Here is a 21448-nt window from a genome sequence, read left to right as displayed (position 1 = left end):
GAGGGGAGAGGAGAGAAAAGGAAGGAGGAGAAAGGAGCAGGGGAGGGAGAAGAGGGAAGGGGTAGAAAGAGAGAGGGAAGGGGGAGCAGAGGGGAGAGGAGGGAAGGGGAGGGAAGGGGGAAGCAAGAGGAGAGGAGAAAGAGAAGGTTTTGATGATCTTGGCCCAGGAGAACTCAGGGAGAGGGGTTGAATAACTTGTCTAAAGCAGGAGTTGTCAAGGAGGTAAAGGCCATGAAAGCACAAAAGCACAATGGCTCAGGGGTCCACAGTTACCTAGGTGCATGTCCCCAAATTCTAGGAAGATGCTAGAACCCGTTGTCAATCTCTTTGAGCCTAGGTCAGGCCCACAGTGGACAGACCCTCTCGAGGTCGCTGTGAGGAATGTGCTGGGCACAGGGTGACTCTGCGTGAGAGATGAAGGGTTAGGAGGATGTGATCATCCCACCCTTCATTTTGGGGCAGGAGAGGAATGAGACCAGCACGTGGTGATGACAATGACAGCAGCTAGGAGCCACTGAGCTCTAGGTTATTGTAATTCTCTTGTATTATCTTAGTTAGTCCTTGTGACCATCCTAGAGGTGGGTATTATTGCAGTCCCCATTCTACAGATGAGAAAACAGAGACCTAAGTGGGTGGTAATATCACAATCAAAAACATGGGCTCTGGGTTATGCAGCCATCAAAAAAAATGAAATCTTGCCATTTGCAATGATGTAGATGGAACTAGAGGGTATTATACTAACTGAAATAAGTAAATCAGAAAAAGACAAGTATCATATGATCTCACTGATATGAGGAATTCTTAATCTCAGGAAACAAACTGAGGGTTGCTGGAGTGGTGGGGAGTGGGAGGGATGGGGTGGCTGGGTGATAGACATTGGGGAGGGTATATGCTATGGTGAGTGCTGTTTGTTTTGTGTAAGACTGATGAATCACACACCTGTACCTCTGAAACAAATAATACATAATATGTTTAAAAAAAAAAAAGAAGAAGATAGTAGGAAGGGAAAAATGAAGGGGAGGACATCAGAGGGGGAGATGAACCATAAGAGACTATGAACTCTGAGAAACAAACTGAGGGTTTTAGAGGGGACGGGGGTGGGGGATGGGTTAGTCCGGTGATGGGTATTGAGGGCACGTATTGCATGGAGCACTGGGTGTTATGCACAAACAATGAATCATGGAACACTACATCAAAAACTAATGATGTAATGTATGGTGACTAACATAATATAATAAAATTAAAAAATAAAAAATTAAATTAATTAATTAATTAATTAATTAAAAAAAAACATGGGCTCTGGGACCAAACGTTCTGAAATCAAAGCCTACTTTCTCATGCGTGTGAGCCTGGACACATCACTGAATCTCTCATAGCTTCTGTTTCCTCCTCTGCAAAATCGCCATACTCACCTCAGAGGTTGTTGTGAGTATATGTTGAGCTGATGAATACCTAATGCCCGGGAACTTCCATGGAAAGTGCCTGCCTCAACAGAGGGTCTGTGCTCTTCAGGGGAGGAGAGATCGCATCAGGTCAAGGCACCAAAACTCAAGGTGGTGGAACAGTAGACGATCCTCAATGAATGGATAACATCTCAAGCTGCAGACATGGGTGCAGAGACCACTCCAGAGGCCAGGAGAAAGTGTGAGCAAAGGCAAGGAGAGGGGTAGACAGCCTGCGGAAAGAGCTAGAAAGCCTGCCCTGGCTGGAGGTGAGGCAGGCAGCAGGAGACTAGCGAAGATAAACCTCTGTCCAAGGCACTGCCCTCTTCCGGGACTCCCCAGGTTAGCCTTGGGACTGGAGTGGCCTGGCAGCCGGTGTGCCCCTGTCCTTACCTCGCTCCCTTTTTAGAGCAAATAAAGGTCAACCAGGAGCAATTATTGGGTCCACCTGTCTGAACCCATGCACTATCAACCAAGCAGTTAGGTCAGCAGACATGTACTTACACCCTAATGGACCCCGCCTGCGGCTGCATTTGTCCCTGGGAAAACAAAGATCGAGACTGGTTTAAATTGCGCTCCCAGTTAACTATTCCCAGCACCCACCACGCGTGAGTCATACTGTATGATCCTCATGTGGAAAATGGCAGGGAAAGACACTCATTAAATTTTAATGAGCATGCATCTCTTTATCTGTGCTATCAAAATATTTTGATGAGAAAAGTATGTTTTATTAAAATCAGACATAGAGGTTTTTCTCAAGTGTTGTTAGTTGTAAGATGCTGTAAGTCAAGAAAAGACTTCACCATTTTGATTTTTAGTGAACAGCTACTTTTTGGAGAGAATGGGGACGTGGAGGGAATTGAGCTAATCTCCAGGCTAGAGACTAGCTTGCTTGCAATCTGCAATGTATAACATGGAAACAGTGTTCTGGTGGGTTTCTCCCATTCCCAGTTGGCAGTGAAGGCTTCCGTTTCCAGGTTCTCTAGCCAGCTAGAGTGAGAACACTGGGAGGGACACCGGCAGTCCCTTCTACAAAGGAGGTGGAATAACGTAGTGGTTTCAATGGCTGGAGTTGGACCTCCTGAGTTCATAATCCTACATGGGCTGTTTTGGGCTAATTACTCAACCCCCTCCTATGTAAAATGGATCCAGTAGGAGTACTGGCCTGGTTGGGTTTCTGGGAAGGATCATTGAAATAATCCCAAAAAAGAATCTAGCAAAAACCTACGGTAATCATAGTACGTACTCACCCACTCACGCCAGCCACCATCTTGCTTTCTCTCCACCTCCTCCTCCTCCTCTCCCTCCTCTTTCTTTCTCTCCATCTGTCTCATACACATCCTCTCTCTGAACTTCTGCATCCCCTTTTGCAGAATGGATAACACGCTAATTATTACTCTTATTTTTCAATACAATCGTATGCAAAACTCGAAGTTGTGAGCATTAACATCAGTGATGCTTGTGAGAACGATTAGCCCACACCAGGACCTGGTAGTTGCTGATAAATGTCCCCTGCCTCCCTCCCTGCCTGGTCCCATCTGTGCCTGTGAATCCAACAGGTACACCCCTGAGAATTGCTTAGGGTAGCATGTGGCCCTCTGGTCTATAGCAAACGTAACCTCACCTCGTGGCATAGACTCTGACCACTGGGTATGCAGTGTGTGCTCTGTTCCCTGTGGAACCCTCATGGAAGGGAGACCACTCTTAAAGTGCCTGGCATGAGACTGAGAGAGAAGAGGTGTTCACGGGCGCCTGGGTGGCTAGTTGGTTAAGCGACTGCCTTCGGCTCAGGTCATGATCCTGGAGCCCCGGGATCGAGTCCCGCATCGGGCTCCCTGCTTGGCGGGGAGCCTGCTTCTGCCTCTGACCCTCCCCCCTCTCATGTGCTCTCTCTCTCATTCTCTCTGTCTCAAATAAATAAATAAAATCTTAAAAAAAAAAAAAAAGAGGAGGCATTCACATGTTCCTCAGATAACCTCCATTCAGGATCTGGGAAATAAGCTCTTCCAAGTGCCATTCTAAGACAGCTCTTTAGTATCGTCATGTGGAACATGTCCTGCAGCCTTTATAGAAGAGCACAAAACAGCAATAGAACTAATTTTCTCATATGAACTAGGGACAATTTTGCTAAGAGAAAACATAACCACTGTCTACGTATGTGATTAAAAAAAAATCACAACTATGATCCCGATGTTTATAGCAGCATGATTTACAATAGCCAAGATACAGAAGCAGCCCAAGTGTCCATTGATTGATGAATGGATAAAGAAGATGTGGATGTGGTGTGGTGTCTGTGTATGTGTATGTAATGGGATTTTTTTTTAAAGATTTTATTTATTTATTTCACAGAGAGAGATAGCGAGAGCAGGAACACAAGCAGGGGGAGTGGGAGAGGGAGAAGCAGGCTTCCCACAGAGCAGGGAGCCCGATGCGGGACTCGATCCCAGGACCCTGGGACCATGACCTGAGCCGAAGGCAGACGCTTAATGACTGAGCCACCCAGGCGACTCTATATAATGGGATATTATTCAGCCATAAAAAGAAGGAAATCTTGCTATTTGCAATGATATGAGTGGAGCTAGGGAATATAAGCGAAATAAATCAGAGAAAAATACCATATGATTTCACTCATATGTGGAATTTAAGAAACAAAACAAACAAGCAAAGGAAAAAAAAATAAGAGAGAGAGAGAGACAAACTTAAAAACAGACTCTTATCTATAGAGAACAAGCTGATGGTTACCAGAGGGGAGGGAGTGGGGGGGATGGGTGAAACAGGTGATGGGGATTAAGGAGGGCACTTGTCGTGATGAGCACTGGGTGTTGTGTGGCGGTTTTGAATCACTACATTGTGCGCCTGAAACTAGTATCATGCCGTATGTTAACTAACTGGAATTAGAATAAAACCTTAAAATTAAAAAAAAATTTAATTACAACCATGAACACACAGGTGACCCCAAATTTGGAAAAAAAATTATTTAAACATTTAAAATGAAAACAATTGACAGTTTCCAAGCTTTTTTTGATACCATTTTGACATTCCTCACTGCCTCCTCCCACCCCGAGTTGGGCCCAGTCCCCACTAGGTGTTGGCCAAGAGCGGCGTGAGCAAGATGATAACATGCATGTGCTCCTTGCTTATTTGTTCTGTTGGCTGAGAGTTTTCTTCCCTTTGCTTCCTCCCTTTTATCCACTCACTCATTTATACATTCATGTATTCAGTTCATTCAACAAATAGTTATTTGGTGTGCACTCTGTAAAATAATTTGTAGCAAATGCTTTAAAAAAAAATACCAGAGAAAAACTCAACACGGAGAACATTTTTTTTTAAAGATTTTATTTATTTATTTGACAGAGAGAGACATAGCGAGAGAGGGAACACAAGCAGGGGGAGTGGGAGAGGGAGAAGCAGGCTTCCCGCTGAGCAGGGAGCCCAATGCGGGGCCCGATCCCAGAACCCTGGGATCATGACCTGAGCCGAAGGCAGACGCTTAAAGACTGAGCCACCCAGGCGCCCCAACACGGAGAACATTTTTATTGACTTTTTCTCTGAAATGGGGAGAGACTGCTGATTTCCCTTCTAGGAGTGGCTGCCTAGGTCAGCTCCAGAAGTGCTCTCTCTCTGTTCTAACATGGGTTGGCTGCAGTGCATACAGGGCCGACGAAGGGAGGTGATTCATAGAAATCAACAGGCAGAATGTCCTCTGGGCTTGCAGCCTTGAGGACCACACAGGTCACACAGGAAATGTCCCCGCTGTCCCCCACCCCCACCCCAGGAGGGTACCGGGACCTTCCTCTGGGCAGGCCCCACTTCAGGCCAACACCTACGCTGGTGCTCACTGCACCCAGCCTGGGGATGGGGGAGGCGGAGAGGGGACCAAATCCAGCCCATTCACCACCGGCCACACCATGCAGGGAGCAGCGTCCACCCCAAAAAAGGGGTGCCCTTGCCTAACTTGCACAGATAAACCCCAGCATTGGCTCCATATCCACATCTGCTCTGACTTGAAACACTATTGGTTTTTCTTCACTGGAACGCACTGATCTTGCTGAGGTTAAGTTCAGAATCCTCTTCATTCCCCCTCTGCCCGTGCTCCCCAAAGCCCCTATTTTAACCAGAGTAGAGCAAAGCAGAGGATTGCTGTGGGGAGTGTCTGAGCCGTGCTCCTCTAACATCCTAATTCTTATTAGGGGAAGGTAAAACTGGGAAACCACTTGAGATATGAGTGCCCCCATGACAGCTACTGGGTAAATCATTTTGCTCTGTGACAGCCTGAATGTCTAAAACTTCCCAGCCAGGCAAGAAATGAAAACAAAGACTCTGTGTTCTAACTGTCCCCTGAACCCTGAGCCATAGAACCCTCCCATGTCTCCATCCAAGCACATTTATCCATTCCAACCTCCCTTGGGTTCTCCATGACTCTGTCACATGTCTGGACCACCAGGGCCATAAGTTACCAGGGAGGCTGGGACAGGGGCGTGGGGACCTGGGCTTCTCCACTTCTCTTTCAAGTGTTGGTGGAGGCTGGCAGCTTCTCTCCTTGTGGTTTTCTACTCCAGTACCTGAGAAACCATAACCAAGTCATTCCGCAGAAGAGAACTTCTAGGTGAGGAGGTTTGCATGGTCATGCTGGCAACATAAGATTCTCCCTTTAAACATCAATTGCATTTAGATTCAATAAATGCTATGTTTCAGATGTTCTGCCAGATGGTTTCACATACCCTCCCAATAACCACACGGGGAACCAAGGCCTAGAGAGTTCGAACAACTTGGTCCAAGGACACACAGTGGCAGCCCCTGGTCTCTACACCCTGAGTCCAACACTCCCTCAGCGCCCCCCAACCATGGTCACATTCTGTGTCCTACCCACTGCGGTTGTCCCCCTCGGCACTGTCTTCTCAATCTGTGGAGAAAAACAAAGACATCAGTCTATGATGTCCCATCCTGAGGGACTCTGAGCAGGTGTAGCCTGTGTATCCCCAAAGGGTCCCAGGTGGAGCACCACCAGCCATGGCTTTACATGCTCGAGTAGCTGACTCTCTGCCCATTCATGGCTGTTTGTCACAGAGGAGCAGACCGTGGATATGCTCCATCAGCCAGGAGAGCACGTCCTAGATGATGTCTCTGAGTGAGCCCTGCCACTATAAAGTGTGCATTTGCACCTCCCTGCTCAGCACAGCTACTGAACAACCTGTATTTGAAAATGAAAATGAGAAATCACTGCTAACTGGGGTGCCTAAAACACAATTTTCTCTATATATTTCCCGTTTGCTAATTTTTAATCTTAAAAAAGAAACACAGACACAAAGCAAAACATCAAGAATAATGAATCTTATTTACCTTCATATGATCCCACTCTGTTTAGGCAACTGGGTATTTTCTAAAATGATATTTCTATCTTTACCTTACATAGAAAATCCTATTATCGTCAAGTAATTTATCAAGGCCCCAAGGCTACCTTGTCACATTTTACTCTGGCATAGGAATCAGATTCTTTCCCCCATGAAATCAAAGACAAAGAGTTGGGTTATACATACATTTCCAAATTTAGTTCAGGGTCAAGTTATAATCATCGTGCTTACCTAGAAGTTTAATGGTAACATAAGGTAATACTGCGAATGATTTCATCAGTGAATTTCAGAAAATAAAGAAGCGACTTCCATCAAAAAAAAGTTACTATTTTTGCCTTTCTGCTGTCAGAGATGACAGTGTATGTAGGGTTTAAAGAGGAATGTTTTGGAGTCAGAAAGACCTAGATTTGTATCTGAGTTCTACCAGTTTACTAGCTCTGTAACTTGGGTCCTTTGATTATCTTCTAAGTGTCAGATTGACATCAGTTGAATGAAGATAATGATAATGTTGCTCCCAAGCCCATAAGGAGGGCTGTAAGGAAGATGAAACAAGATAATGTAAGTAAAACGTGAGCAGGATGCCTGCGTTACTAAGGAAACGCTAAAAATAATGCCAGGTGCTATTATCACGGCTACCAATCAGAGTCCATGAAGGGGGTGTGATTAAGCAATGACTGGCAGCAGATCTGCATTCAATCTTACTTCCCCTACTTAATATTCATGTGAACTTGAACAAGTTACTTCGCTTCCCTGCACCTCAATTTCCTCCGGAAAACAAAGACTTGTAGTATCTACCTTATAGGGTTGTGAGGATTAAATAATCAATATAAGTAAATCACTTAACAGCATTGTCCAATAGAACTTCCTATGATTATGGCAATATTCTAAATCTGCACTGTCCAATATGATAGCCACTAGCCACAGGTAGTTATTGCATACCTGAAATGTAGTACAATTAAGGACCGAATTTTTTTTTTTTTTTTTTTTAAAGATTTTATTTATTTATTTAACAGAGAGAGACATAGCGAGAGCAGGAACACAAGCAGAAGGAGTGGGAGAGGGAGAAGCAGGCCTCCCGCGGAGCGGGAAGCCCGATGCGGGACTCGATCCCAGGACCCTGGGATCATGACCTGAGCCGAAGGCAGACGCTTAACGACTGAGCCACCCAGGCGCCCAAGGACCGAATTTTTAATTTAATTTAATTTAAGTAGCCACATGTGGCCAATGGCTACCACACTGGACAGTGCAGACTTAGAACATTGCCTGACTACCATAGAACCATTAGTATTATGTACTAACTGCGAAACTAAGTGAGTTAGCTGGAAGCAGTGGTGGTGCTGGTATGTGAGCACAGCTCATGAATAAGAAACTACTTCTTCCCAGCAAGGCTAGAGAGGAGAAACAAATTTATTTTCCAGTAATACATGTAATACGTTATTGATGGCACTTGAAGTAAGGGCCGTGAGGTGAACTATTAAATCATGTGAATTAAATTGCCACCTAAATTCATTCTTTCTCAAATTTTTTTCCTTCATTTCAGTTTCAATTTTGAACACAGGTATGCATATTACAAAGCATATACTCCTTGGAAGAGATCTTGTGATTTTCTGAAAAGTAATTGCTTCCAAAATTTACGTGTGTGTGTGCGTGTGTGTGTGTGTGCGCACGCGCGCATGCACGCGCGCGCGCATCAGTAACTTTCTCGTTCACCAAAGAATCAAAATAATTGCTATTTATCATGAAGTCATACAAAAGACAAGAACTCAGTATGTCAGTATTGGTGAATGTTTAACTTGGAAAGCATCATATTCTATGTCAATATTTAAAAACAGATATTTTAGGGGCACCTAGGTGGCTCAGTCTGTTAAGCGTCTGCCTTCAGCTCAGGTCATGATCCCAGGGTCCAGGGATTGAGTCCCACATTGGGCTCCTTGCTCAGCGGGGAGTCTGCTTCTCCCTCTGCCTGCCACTCCCCCTGCTTGTGCTCTCTGTCTCTCTAACAAATAAATAAATAAAATCTTTTTAAAAAATAAAAACAGATATTTTAAATGGAATATTGAAAACACTAAGGACCATCAAACACATAGAAGAGACTTTGATGTCATGAAGAATGACATACACTTTATCCTTTTCTCTGGCCTGAGTAATGGCTACTCTTCTCAGAAGTGAGTGCACATAAAAGTTTCTTCCTGACCTAACCTTCTCTGGATTGTTCGAGCCTCCCTTTGTTTAACTTTTTACAAGAGCAAGAAGTTCAGAAATATAACAACAATGATATGGAATTATTTTTACAGCATTAAAGAAAAGGGAACAGTGCAGATTCCTTAAAGAATTAGATTTGGACATTTTCATCCACAATGGTCTTCTCAGCATTTGGCAGATACCATAGCATGGCACCTCACTTAAATCAACGCATACCGTGAAAATACTTTGTCCATTTTCCTCAAAAGAAGGGAGGAAAATATCTCCACTTAGTTTCCCTACACAGAAAACAAGTATGTCAAATGTTAGGCAGACTTTCATATTTGGCTTGGTTTGAGTCTCTAGGGTTCATTAGCATCTCAGTAGTCAGGGAAAGGAAGTTTACATTCTGGGTGCAGGAGATGAATGTCAGGAAAGGGACACTGAGTCTTTGTTAATTGCAAAAGAAACACTCTACAACCTGAAAAGAGACCTCTCCTTTCATCCTTCCACCTCTCCAGGGCCTCCTGCATCATCTGCATCAGTGGCCTCCTGCCCACTGAGGATCGGGGAAGCCCAGGGAATATTTACACGCCCATGGAAGCAGCTGGCTACAAAGATAACATCTGAAGGGAAACTGGTTAGGCATGATGCATGAAGTTATGTGAGAAGGCTTACTCTTCAAATCATGGCCAGATCCAAAGCCTGTCCATGAAGACCCAGGCACAGAGGCCAGCCTTCCAAACACTAAATTTCCCCAGCACTGTCAAAAGTGACCTGGAAGGGTACACTTTGCTTTCCACAGTGCAAGAATCTTCCCGTAGAGCTAGCCTCGCCATATGGAAATCATTGTTCACCTGGAGCCCATGAGCCTGGGAGGTCCATGGATAGATCTTCTGGGTCTGTAACAAATCCCCTAAAACCACATGTGAGAGGTGTATGTATCTTGTGTTTGTCACTGTGTGTGTGTTAAGGAAGGGTCAGTAGCTATTACCAGATTTTTGTAAGGGGCTTCTGTCCATACCTGTAATAGCATGCCGTGAAGACAGCAGATGGCTCCAAAATATCCCCCCCCCATGAAATTAAAGTGATCAGACTTTTACCAATAGCATCTCTGAAGCAGCCCCACCTTCTCCAATTCAGGCAGTTTTTGTAAACATTATCTTTATATTTTTAAAAATCTAAAAGTGTTCTGAAATTGTTTTCCAACTTAGGAAAAATATGTTGGCCATACTTGAAAATTAAACCAAGAGTACTCAGAGCGTTCTAATAACGCACTCCTGTACTTCCAACATATATATTGATAGAGCCAGGACATCTGGAAAGAAAGTGAAAATTTCAGCCTGTCTTCTAAATGTTTTGTCTGCATCAGAGATTTTCACCTGGGGAGCAGTTTTCTAAGTTGGCTCCTAGAAATCAACAGGGGTGCTTACAAGAAACTGATTACAGGCTCCACCTGAGGTTCTGAGCTAATTGCTTGGGAGTGGGCCTAGACCTCCATGATTTTTAAGTTCCCCAGGGGACTCTGTATGCATGGCAGGCTGAAGACCATGGGCAAAGCACTGGACAAACCGTTTGGCCTACGATCTGTGCTCTACTATGGTCACCACCATGATCATTGTCTGCTCCACCCTGATCCCTGTGACCCCAGCAGCCCCCTCATCCCACCCAACAGGTGTTGATTTGAATGTCATAAACATGGAGAATTGGCTGCAATTTTCATTTTTCTCATAGGTTTTTAAAATTCCATAGACATAAATTTAGACACAAACTGTGTCTTAAAGAGTAAAGCCCATGAAGATTTGTTCTTTACTGCAAAGTCAGTAAGTGAGAGTCTTTTTCTCTGGGAATTGTCCTTCCTCCTTCCTTCTGTTCGTAAGAAAGGCTCATTTCCATATGATTTTTTTCTATAGTATATGCCACTTAAAGAAATAGGGTATAAGAATGACCGAGTTGTTACATAGGAAACTCAGTCAAAAAATTCCACTGTTAAGCAGATAACCTGATTTCACAAATATTTACTGGACACTGGCTAGATATTGGAGTTGAAAGTGCACTAAAATATAAGGTGAATAAAACAAACTACCTTGAACATTGCTATTCCAAAAACAGTATGAGCTATAAAGTATGGAGCTTTTGCCTTGTGTCCTACAGTGTGTTTGTTGCTTTATATGCATTATCCCATTCTACCCTTTTCTTTTTGAGGTAAGAACTATTATTATTATCTTGTTCCCAAGTTATGTAGAGCTTATTCAGATCCATCCATTCAGCACACATATCTTCTAAACAAACAAACCCCAGAACACATGGCCATTTTCTAGCTTATTGTGTTGGTGTTGGGAGAGCATTCCATTCCTAGAACCTAGTAAACACAGCCTAAGAGCAAATAATAATAGCATTTCACATTGATGACCCCACAGGAATGTCAGTCCAGTCTTAGAGACAGGAAAACTGAATCTCAAAAAGGTTGAGTAAGTCACCTGAGGCCTCACTACTAGTAAGTGCCGAACTGACATTGAACTCTAGCCACCTCATGAGATGCTTTGCCAAATACCCAATACTTCTGAGACTTGTCATAGATAAACTTGCCAACAAAGGACCTTACACTGTCCTGGACTCAGATGTTGTAACTGCAGATGAAAAGTCTTTTTTTTTTTTTTTTTTGCTTATTTTAGTATCCAGATTCTTTTTCTTCAAGTTCCACAGTGATGACTCCCTCTTTGGCCACATTTCTTTCTAGTGTGCCTAAAAGGAAGAAGGCTCAGGCCCCCTAGAGCATTTTCTTCCTCTTGAACTCGGGAATCTCCCGTGTGCTGGCAGGAAACTTGAGTCCTGTCCAGAAGCAGGATTTGCCTGGCCATCCTCACCATGGAAATGTGTTGCTACACCAAATACACTTCCACCTCCTGCTGAGAAAGAGCAGCTGGTGGTCATGGCTATTAACCTGAGCTCTAATTAGGATGGTTTTTATAATGAGGAAAAGAGTGTGATCCTAATTAGTAATTTTGCATCTTTGTCTCAATAGGTATCCCCCAGTCAAAGCAATCAGCTATCCTCATCACACAAGTTCCATTGCCAAAAAATAACCATTCTGTAAAACCAGCAAAAGTGAAGATGGCTAAGGACACAGGAAAGCAGAAAGGTTTTATGTGTTGCTAATGAGCTGCATTCTCCCCCACTTCTGCCTTAGGTCCGCGGCACCAGGATGGTTGGTTCTGAAATGGTGGTGACAGTTGAGTTTACCAATCCTCTAAACGAAACTCTGCGGAATGTGTGGATACACCTGGATGGTCCTGGACTGATGAAGCCAAGGAGGAAGATGTTCCGGTAAGGGGTGGTGTGGGGACTGAGAAGGTGACAAGTGATGTGGGACTGTAGGTAGCTTTCTCTGTCTTTTCCAAACTTATATCTAACACCCATTAAACATGTCTGAGAAGCTGCCACCTTCTTATTGGCCATTTTTAGGAGTCATGGGGTAAAAGTAGGGTTGGTTTGACTGGCATTTCCATCATTTAATCCTTAAAACCACCCTAATGAGATAGGTACTATTATCATCTCCCTTTGGGTAGCAGAGGCTTTGAGAGGTCGGCTGGTTTGCCCCAAGTTCCACAGCTAATAAGAGAGGTGCCCAGATTCAGACTCAGGGTGGCTGATTCAGAAATTAAGTTTCAAGCATTCTGCCATACCACCTCCTCAGGTGTCAATTCTACTACTATCCATGGAGTACCTAGTGTGTGTCAGATATTATGCTGAAAGATGTCCCTTTTCAAGGGTCCTCTCTTCCCAGCCCCACCTTCCAGATTTCCCTGACACAAGCACTCTAGAACTGTTGCTTTCTGTAGAGTAGAGGGAAGCCTAAAGAGTTGCACACTTGGTTCTCTAGGGGACAAATGACTACCTCAGGCTCCATGATAAAATGAATGAGACTGCTTCATTCACACCTAGCACTGTCAGATTGTGCCCTATAGTTTCTTAGCTTCTGTGACTTCTGCTGACAAAGAGTGTCCCCCAACAAGACAGCCCATTTCACAGTCAGGTAGCTCTCATTGTTAGAAAACAGTTCTACCTTTTGATCCTACCCAGTGATCTTAATTCTGTCACTTGGATCAGCACAAAATAAAACCCATCTCTCTTCCATCTGGTGCCTTGCAAATGTTTGCAAACAACTGTCACATCTTCTCTATATCTCTCCTGACCCCTAACGTGGCTTTAGCTTCCCCCTCCAACCTTTCCCACATACACCAGTTTGTCAGTGCTCCTCTTAAAGTGTGACACCCAGAATGGATCCCAATCTTTGAGGCTTAATACTTTCATTTCTACCACAAATAAGTCCCTGTCAGCATCAATCGATCTAGCATATTTTCTGTGGGGTAAACTTCTAAAGCATAGAAGGAGAGGTGGAGGGCTGCAGAAAGTGCCTGATGGCGAAATATGTTAGGAATCTCCCTAACACCCTTTCTGGAAGCTACCCCCTCTGAAACTGTGGGACCAGGCCAAGGCCTCCTTCACCCCTTCTGGGATGCCTTTAAAGAACAATTTGCCCACTAAGTGCTCTCTGCATTCCTTTCAAATTACAGTGCTCACAGCTTCTGCAATCCCATTGTCTAAGAGAGACTGCTGCCCATGAATGCAATAAACAACAGAGAAAATAATTTGAGTGCTTTTTTAAAAATGCAAGCACAAAACATAACAACCCTTCCTGTGGTACTAGGAAAGTTGAAGGGAAAAAAAAAAGAATTAAATTAGAAATCATCCTTAGTGAGAGGGAGAGGTCAGCAGTGATAGCCCTGATTTCATCAGAAACGACAGCCTCACTCACCTCTTCTCGCACCTTCCCACTTGAATCAGATGCGAGAATCACTCAGGCAAAGTGAAACACGTTTCTTCTTCAAAACGACCCCCGCTGCATCCATTTTTTCCTTCTCAAATGGTAACCCTGGAAGCCTCATCTGAGGGTACTGGAACCTCCTGCTACCTGTACACCTTGGCTGTGCCAAAAATCCCACCTTGATCATAGGCCAATGCATGAAAAGAGACAATCTGTGTGTTAAAAGAAATATTAATCCTCACACGGTGCAATGACCTACAGTTTGGGAGGCATAGGGCTCTAAGTGAGTTGAGTGTCCAGGCGCTTATTGTTAATATCTGACATTGGGGTAGGGCAAAGTGGAGTGAATCATGGAAAGGATGGGAGAGTCCAGTCCTTACATGGATACAAGGCAAATGCCCTGCCCACACTCTTCCTTAAGGTACTATTGGTCGTTACTTCCAACGCCTTGGTCTATGGCAGATGGGTAACAGACAGGAAGCGAGGTCCTCAATCTCTTATGGGAATCCAGATCCAGGAGGTGAATCTTTCCAACACAAAGGTAGCTTTATTTCTCTGAGACTGTCAAAAATTGGAAAGAACTTGAGAGGGAAAATATTTACGATCTAGGGTGGGTTTGGGACTTTGGAGAGCACTACTTTCTCTGTCTCCTTCTGACTCCAGCACACACATTCACAACCAAGACCTGAGCTAGCCAGCACCCACATCCATATTGTCAGATAATTACAAGCACTCCAGGGTACCCTATCCTGCCAAGATCTGATCTAAGAGTGGCAGATCCATGTAACAACTTGGACCCTTAAAAAGAGCAATTATGTAGTAGCAGAATTGTTCACAAGACTGTATTCCTTTCTAGGATACACATCTTGAATAGTCAAGGGAATCACTACCCCCACCTATCCACTCACAGTCCTGCCAAGGCCCTAGAAGACAAGGGGTGTCAAGCTCAAAACAGGGGGCCTGGAAGGCAGGAGCTAGAGAACAGGGAATTGAACTAGGAATGAGGAAAGCAGTGGTGTTTCACTCCTTGCTCAGGGTATGAGCCAAACTGTGTTCCGAGATGATTTACCTTCCTGCCTTCTGCTACCACCTCCCACCTATCTCAGATGCTTGAAAGTGCTGCCCCCACAGACTCTCAGCTTTCAAGTTTCTGCACTTGATACTTCCAGAACATCAAATAATTCATCTTCCAGATTCATTTTTCTCTTTAAAAAATGATCAGGTTCAGTAAGTTATTTCAAGAGAAGAGTTCCCCGACTTTGTGATTTTGTTTTAAATTTTGAGTTTCTCAAGTAGGACAGAAGCTGAGGGCTAGACACATGGAGAACAACCCATAGATAGTTGCAGTTTATTGTAATAATAATCCCATTTGCCTGTGTGTGTTCAAGATGATAAATGGCCAGCATGTCTTGATAGCTCAGCACATTAACTGAGAACCATTTATCACAACATCTATCCCCAGGCAAATAGGATTATTCCAGTATTACTCCATTTACCAATATGGGTGAGTGATTCTTTTCTCTTTCTGTACATATTTATGTATAAATAAATGCATACTTAGACATGCATGTGTATTTTCATGTATGAATATCTTTGTATGACAGTCTTGAGTAGACATCTAAACATGTATGAGATACATATGTGAATATCATTATGGGGCCAAGTTTATGAATAAGAGCCAATAACAAAGTGAAGCTCAGGGATTATAGTTTCTATTTGAGGTAGTCACCTGCATTACATGGCCCTAGGCCAGATCCTTAAGCAAGACAACTATTTTGCAAAGTGTTTCTGATTGATCACTTGGGGAAACCAGAGAAGAAAGAATGAAAGGATCAGGGTAAAAATTGCCCAGCGCTTGAGAAATAAATATCTTAAAACATATATTCATATTGAATTTATCACCGTAAATTAAGGACAGAGAACTGTTTCTCTGCAAACAGGCAGGAGGAATTTACTTTCCTAGTTGTTTTGCAGAGTTCAGGCAGAGGAAGCAACAACCACAAGGGTGATTGTGCTAATAATAATAATTATAGCAACAGCAACAGTAATAACGACACTAAACGACACTTGGCAATTGCCATATTTGCCATGCTTCTAAGTGCAGTACAAATAGTAATTCACCCCACTCTCTCCACACTCTATTCATTTTTTTTAAGATTTTATTTATTTATTTGATAGAGAGAGAAAGCGAGCACAAGTAGGCAGAGCAGCAGGCAGAGAGAGAGGAGAAGCAGGCTCCCCGCTGAGTGGAGAGTCTGATGCGGAGCTCGATCCCAGTACCCTGGGATCATGACCTGAACTGAAGGCAGACACTTAACCAACTGAGCCACCCAGGTACCCCCACACTCTATTCAATATTTTATAGGGTCTGCCTTTTACAGGTGAGGAAACCCATGGTGAGGTCAATGTTTTTCAAACCTTGAATCATAAAATCGATTTACTGAGTTTGAAAAATACCTATATAGGTTATGTGTGTGCACTTTTCACCCAATTTGGCTTTTATATAATGGGTGAAAATAATTTATAGAACCACATTTATAAAGAACAAAAATAAAGAAGAGAATTAGCAAATACCAAATTAATTGAGACATTTAGACCAGCAGCGGCAGAGTCAATGCCTGGAGCAGTTCCAAAGAGAGGAGTCCCCAAGGCCTTAGATGCCTTTCCCAATTCACTGGGCACAGGTATAAGAGTTTGAAAGGGATTTCTTATTTAGTGTCTAGATTTCAAAGATTTGGGGTATTTCCCCTTTCTATCCCAGAGGATGTACATCCACTGCCATCTAAAATACATATTGTTTTAGCTCTATTTGAGGAAACTTGGGGCTTCTAACTCTATATTGAATAGGTCAAGCACAGGTATGTGGCCCCATATTTCTCCTTGTACTTTGGCTGTGTTTAAAGTAATGCTCTATGGACCTGGCCCCCAAGGGCAAATAGGGGATCACATAGCTGAGGCCTTTGAACCACTCCAGACTTTCTTTGGCAGTTCCCCTTCCTTGTAACCCCTCCTACCACCACCCCAGTCTGAAGCAACAGCATCCCCTGCTACTTTGGTCCCTCAGTCCCTCCATGGTACTAGTAGGAAGTACCCTCCACTAGGGATGTATTCACAGAATTCCTCTGCACATCATGTTCCTCATTTCTTAGCATGAGCACACTCTTCATGTCCCCCAGCACATTTTTGTTTGTCCATGGTCTGGGTCATCAGGCTATGGCTGTGGAAGATTCCATAAGGCTCCTTAGGATCTCATCCTCCTTGCCTATAAATGAGGTAGCTGGACTAAGTGATTTCTAAGTCCTTTTCAATTCTGACGTGTTGTGCCTCAGTAATCCAATGAAAACAGGTCCCTTTTCTGTCTAAGGCGCTCATGGTGGTCTTCCTTCATCTCCCAGATGTCCTCCCAGAGAAGTGCTGGCCCAGGATCCCCTGCAAGGTCACCCAGTACATGCTCTCCCTGAGGATCAGAGAGCAGAGACCAGGAATCCTCTATGAGCAATATAAGCAAGAAGCTCTTAGTACTGAATAAAAGGGCATCTGTCTTGCTTATAGAAAAAAAAAAAAAAAAGCTAGCACAGTGATCAGAAAAGTCATCTTTATGGAGGAGCATGGATTTGGGAATCAGAACAACCTGGGTCCAAATCTCATCTCCGCCCATTCACAGCTGTGTGATCTTGGAAAAACTGCCTCACTTGTTTATCCCTCCATTTCTCTTAACTATTCAGTGTGTCAAATAGTACCTACCCCAAGGGACTATCATGCATGTAAAACCTGAATGTAACTTCCCCCTGAGGCTTCTATAGGGTAAAATATGTGAAGCACCCCAGAGAAGCCTAAATCTCCCCAACCCTGATTGACCTTAGTCATTCACTGGAGTGGGCTTGGCCATGAAGCTTAGGAAAACCTCAGTGCATAGGCTGCAGAGGAAGAGGAGAATACCAGAACCATTAAAGGCCAGTCCCATTATCAGGATGGACACAAATGAGTAGTAGAAAGGTACATGGGCAAAGGGACCCAATTTGGCGGTTAAACAGGATTATGAATTATAGAGCATGTAAATACTCCATCAGTTGGCAGCAGGTAAGGTTATGTTCCAGACCTTGGGCCTGGGAACAAGGTCTATCCCAAAGGGATTGGCAAGAACTAATTAGAGTATCAGGACCTCAGCAAAGGCAGCTGGGGATTCAGATAGGAGTCTAATTCAGGAGGGAACTAGAGTGGCCCAAAATGAGCCAAGGGAGATCCATGAGGCTACTGCAGAGGCTGGGGGACAAGCTAGACTTCAGTTGACTCATGGCTGCTGGGAGACTCAGCCCTTCTTCACCATGCACTGGATGGACCACATCTACTGTGTGGCAGTAGATGCCAGTTGATGCATCCAAGTGGAAGGAACCATGACCCAATGGGTCTGTCACAGGCACATCCCCATCTAGGGGCCTCATTTGGGTTGGAACTGGTAAAATCAGCCCTTCTGTCTTCTACTACCATCAACTGAGAGAAAGAGAGCATGTGACTCAGGCAAGGGTTCTCACTGCTTCCTGATCAAGGTGGGGAACTGGATCTGCCTCTCTGGAAAGTAAAACCTTTCCTCTCTTTTCCATCCTTTCAGTGAAATCCAGCCCAACTCCACCGTGCAATGGGAAGAAGTGTGTCGACCCTGGGTGTCTGGCCGTCGGAAGCTGATAGCCAGCATGACCAGTGACTCCCTGAGACATGTGTATGGAGAGCTGGATTTGCAGATTCAAAAACGACCTTCTGCATAAATGCACAGGGGGGTGAGATGGACCGGGGTACTGGGCCTCTTGTAGTCTTGGCTAAGGAAATTCTAATGCAAAATATAGTCAGCTCTTGCTTTAACTTGGGTATGAAGACCCAGCCAGGACTACACGGGGCCCCAGAGTAGAAACGCCATGTATTTCAAAGACTACTTTTCAATGTGACTATTCAATATGGAAGTTAGTTTTGAATCACTCCACCTTCCAAAAGATTCTGAGCATTAGCTTTAATTAAGCTCTAATTAAGTTCTCATGGCTCATAAGAGTAGAAGTCATCATTTATCATCACAAATGGCTACAGCTCCAAATATCAGAGGACTTCCCTTAACAAGGGGATTTGCTCAATACCTGGCTTCATGTAAAACAAGACTCTGATCTCCCACTCAGCCTTTTGGAGGTAATATACTCCCCAAAAGGGAGAGAAGCACATGATTTGGGCCCTAGAATTCTATTCCCCTTTCTTTGGAATCAACTCTCTGTGTCAGAATATTTTTCCCAGGTAGTGAGAACAACATCATTTTTCTTCTTGGCAAAGCCAGGGCAAGGTCTTTCATCTTACACCTGCGGCAAAGCAACTGCCTGCCAAATTTCACAGATTTACCTTGTGAGAAGATATGGCCCCATATTAACAAATTGCATTTGTGGGAAACTTAATCACCTAAGAGGAGATAAGATAGCAGGTGCAATACTCAGATCTATTAAATAATGGAGTTTTATGGTGCCTTCTATAAGAGGTGTCACACTGTGGCCTGATCAGCAGGAACCAATATCCTTTACTTTAACTCTTTTGGGGCCACAGGACTAGAAAGTAACAAGGCTGACTTGGGACAGGAAAAATGAGGAATTAGTCTCTTTTATTAGTGATTATACTTCAAGATCTGTCTCTCTGGGATCCTCTCCTTCACACAATGATGTCCAGGTACATTTTTAGAGATAAAACAAGCCCTATGAGTTGGAGAATCTGGCAGATTTAATGGCCAGACATGTAGAAGGATGGGCAGCCACTAATTCCCTGTTGTCCTTCATATCACTCATGTTGAGACCTCAGCTCAGGACACAGATGCTAAAAGGTAATACAGAGTCCATTTTGCAAGTAGCCAATGCTAACACAGACCCAATGACAGAAGATGTTGACATCATTTGTGTCATGCTCCAAGGTTCCAACAGGCAAGGCTATCTGCTATTTATCTGCAAGGCTGATTTATGATCAAAATTATCCATTGATATGCCTAGGGTATGATTCTTAGCAAAAACAAAAACAAAGTGGGAAAAGCCAGAATGAAATTTTCTGATCTGCATAACCACATTTCTAAGCCTTTGAGACTATTCCGGGCACCAGGGATCCATGAGGGTTAGTGGTCACCTCCATATGTGCATCATACCTAATTCTATTAAGTAATTAATAATCCCAGCATTTGCCAAGCTTTCCAGTACTCAATTTTAAAATGAAATGCATTTTGCTATATGGTTAAACTGGCTTAATGTAGTATATGCTTATTAACTAGACTGTAATCAAAGCTTCAAATAAAGTTAATGTGATTATGTTTGCATCTGCATAAAAGTGAACACTTCATTTTCAATACAACATACTACTAACCACAGGTGGTCAAGAAACCACCCTTCCTTAGCAGTAGATGACCAACCCTGGCTAGGAAAACAAGCATTTCTACTTTAAAGGAAATGACTTTAATAGGTACTCATGCACAGTTAGCTTTCCTCACTGCTCTCTTTACATTTTATTAACCACATTCATCAAAGGAGGAAGTTTATGTATTTAGTTCAAAACCAGCTTCCAGAAACTGCAAAATCTCTGTAGGTACTTTTTCATGAATGATCTCATGAATCATTATAGTGACTCAGTAGACAAACCAGCTGGACACCTATCATAATGAACACCTTTTGTGGTCTTGGAACAAAGATGGAAAACATATGATAAGTGTGTATGGGAGATCCTGCATTCATGGCAACATCACTGAACAATTGCAACTCAGATAGGGCCTCAGAACTCTCCTCAATGCAGCACTCCAGGCAGCCATTACCAACTGATTTAGAGTTGGCACTCAAAATAAAACCTATTCATCATGCCTAAGAACCAGCCCATCCCCTCTAATAGCTGGGATTCTACACTGTATAATAATGCTGCGACTCTAAAAATCATTTTAGCAATGGTAACAAGCAATGAATCTCAGCACCAGAGACTCTGAATTCTAGTTTCTGCCTCTGCTAGGCCTCTATGCTTCTTAACAAATCTTTATTTGTGTTTATAGCTTCAGTGACCAAAGAGGGGTAGTAATACTTACATTTCCACAAGATTCTTCTGGGGATATATGAAGCAAAACTTAACAACACATGCAAAACTATAGGTAGATAGATGATAGAAATTGAGATAGGTAGATAGATAGATGATAGATTATGGATGGATGGATAGATGATAGATTAGATAGATAGATAGATAGATAGATAGATAGATAGATAGATAGATGATAGATATAGATGATAGATGATAGATAGATATAGATAGAAAGAGAGAGAGAGAGAGAAAGAGATTGTATGAATACATTTTTTCCAAGTAATTTCACTTCATCAACCCTGTAAAAGAAATAAATGTAATTATTTCCAGCCTGTTGATAAAGACCCTAAAAAGGTCTAGGAAGCCACACATCATGGCAAGTCAAGCTGCAGATGGGAGCAAGCGGTGAAATCAACCCCTGGTTTACTGTATTTTCTTTACATCTTTTGTCTCTCAAAGTTTTTAAGAATATTGAATTAAAATCAACTTCAAGACTCTTCATAGAGTTGCAGTATAACAACAAAAATATGTACAAATTTATAATAAGAATATGGAAAGAAATGGAGTTTGTGCAATCAAAA

At 43.2% G+C, this 21448-nt stretch overlaps 1 protein-coding gene across 1 annotated transcript in view; it reads left to right on the top strand.

The window, feature by feature from the left end:
* The window catches only part of F13A1 (coagulation factor XIII A chain), a 168556-nt gene extending 148424 nt beyond the window's left edge, over positions 1-20132 (top strand). Inside the window, exons 14-15 of the mRNA XM_021696917.1 lie at positions 12165-12301; positions 18412-20132. Of these exons, the coding sequence (XP_021552592.1) occupies positions 12165-12301; positions 18412-18565 (291 nt within the window). The 3' untranslated portion in view covers positions 18566-20132. The remainder of the gene's footprint in view (positions 1-12164; positions 12302-18411) is intronic.
* Positions 20133-21448: the final 1316 nt, after the last annotated feature.

Source organism: Neomonachus schauinslandi, chromosome 8, assembly GCF_002201575.2.
Source record: "Neomonachus schauinslandi chromosome 8, ASM220157v2, whole genome shotgun sequence".
Taxonomy (NCBI): domain Eukaryota; kingdom Metazoa; phylum Chordata; class Mammalia; order Carnivora; family Phocidae; genus Neomonachus; species Neomonachus schauinslandi.
The sequence above is the reverse complement of the archived record's forward strand: the minus strand, read 5'-3'. Positions and strand labels throughout refer to the sequence as shown.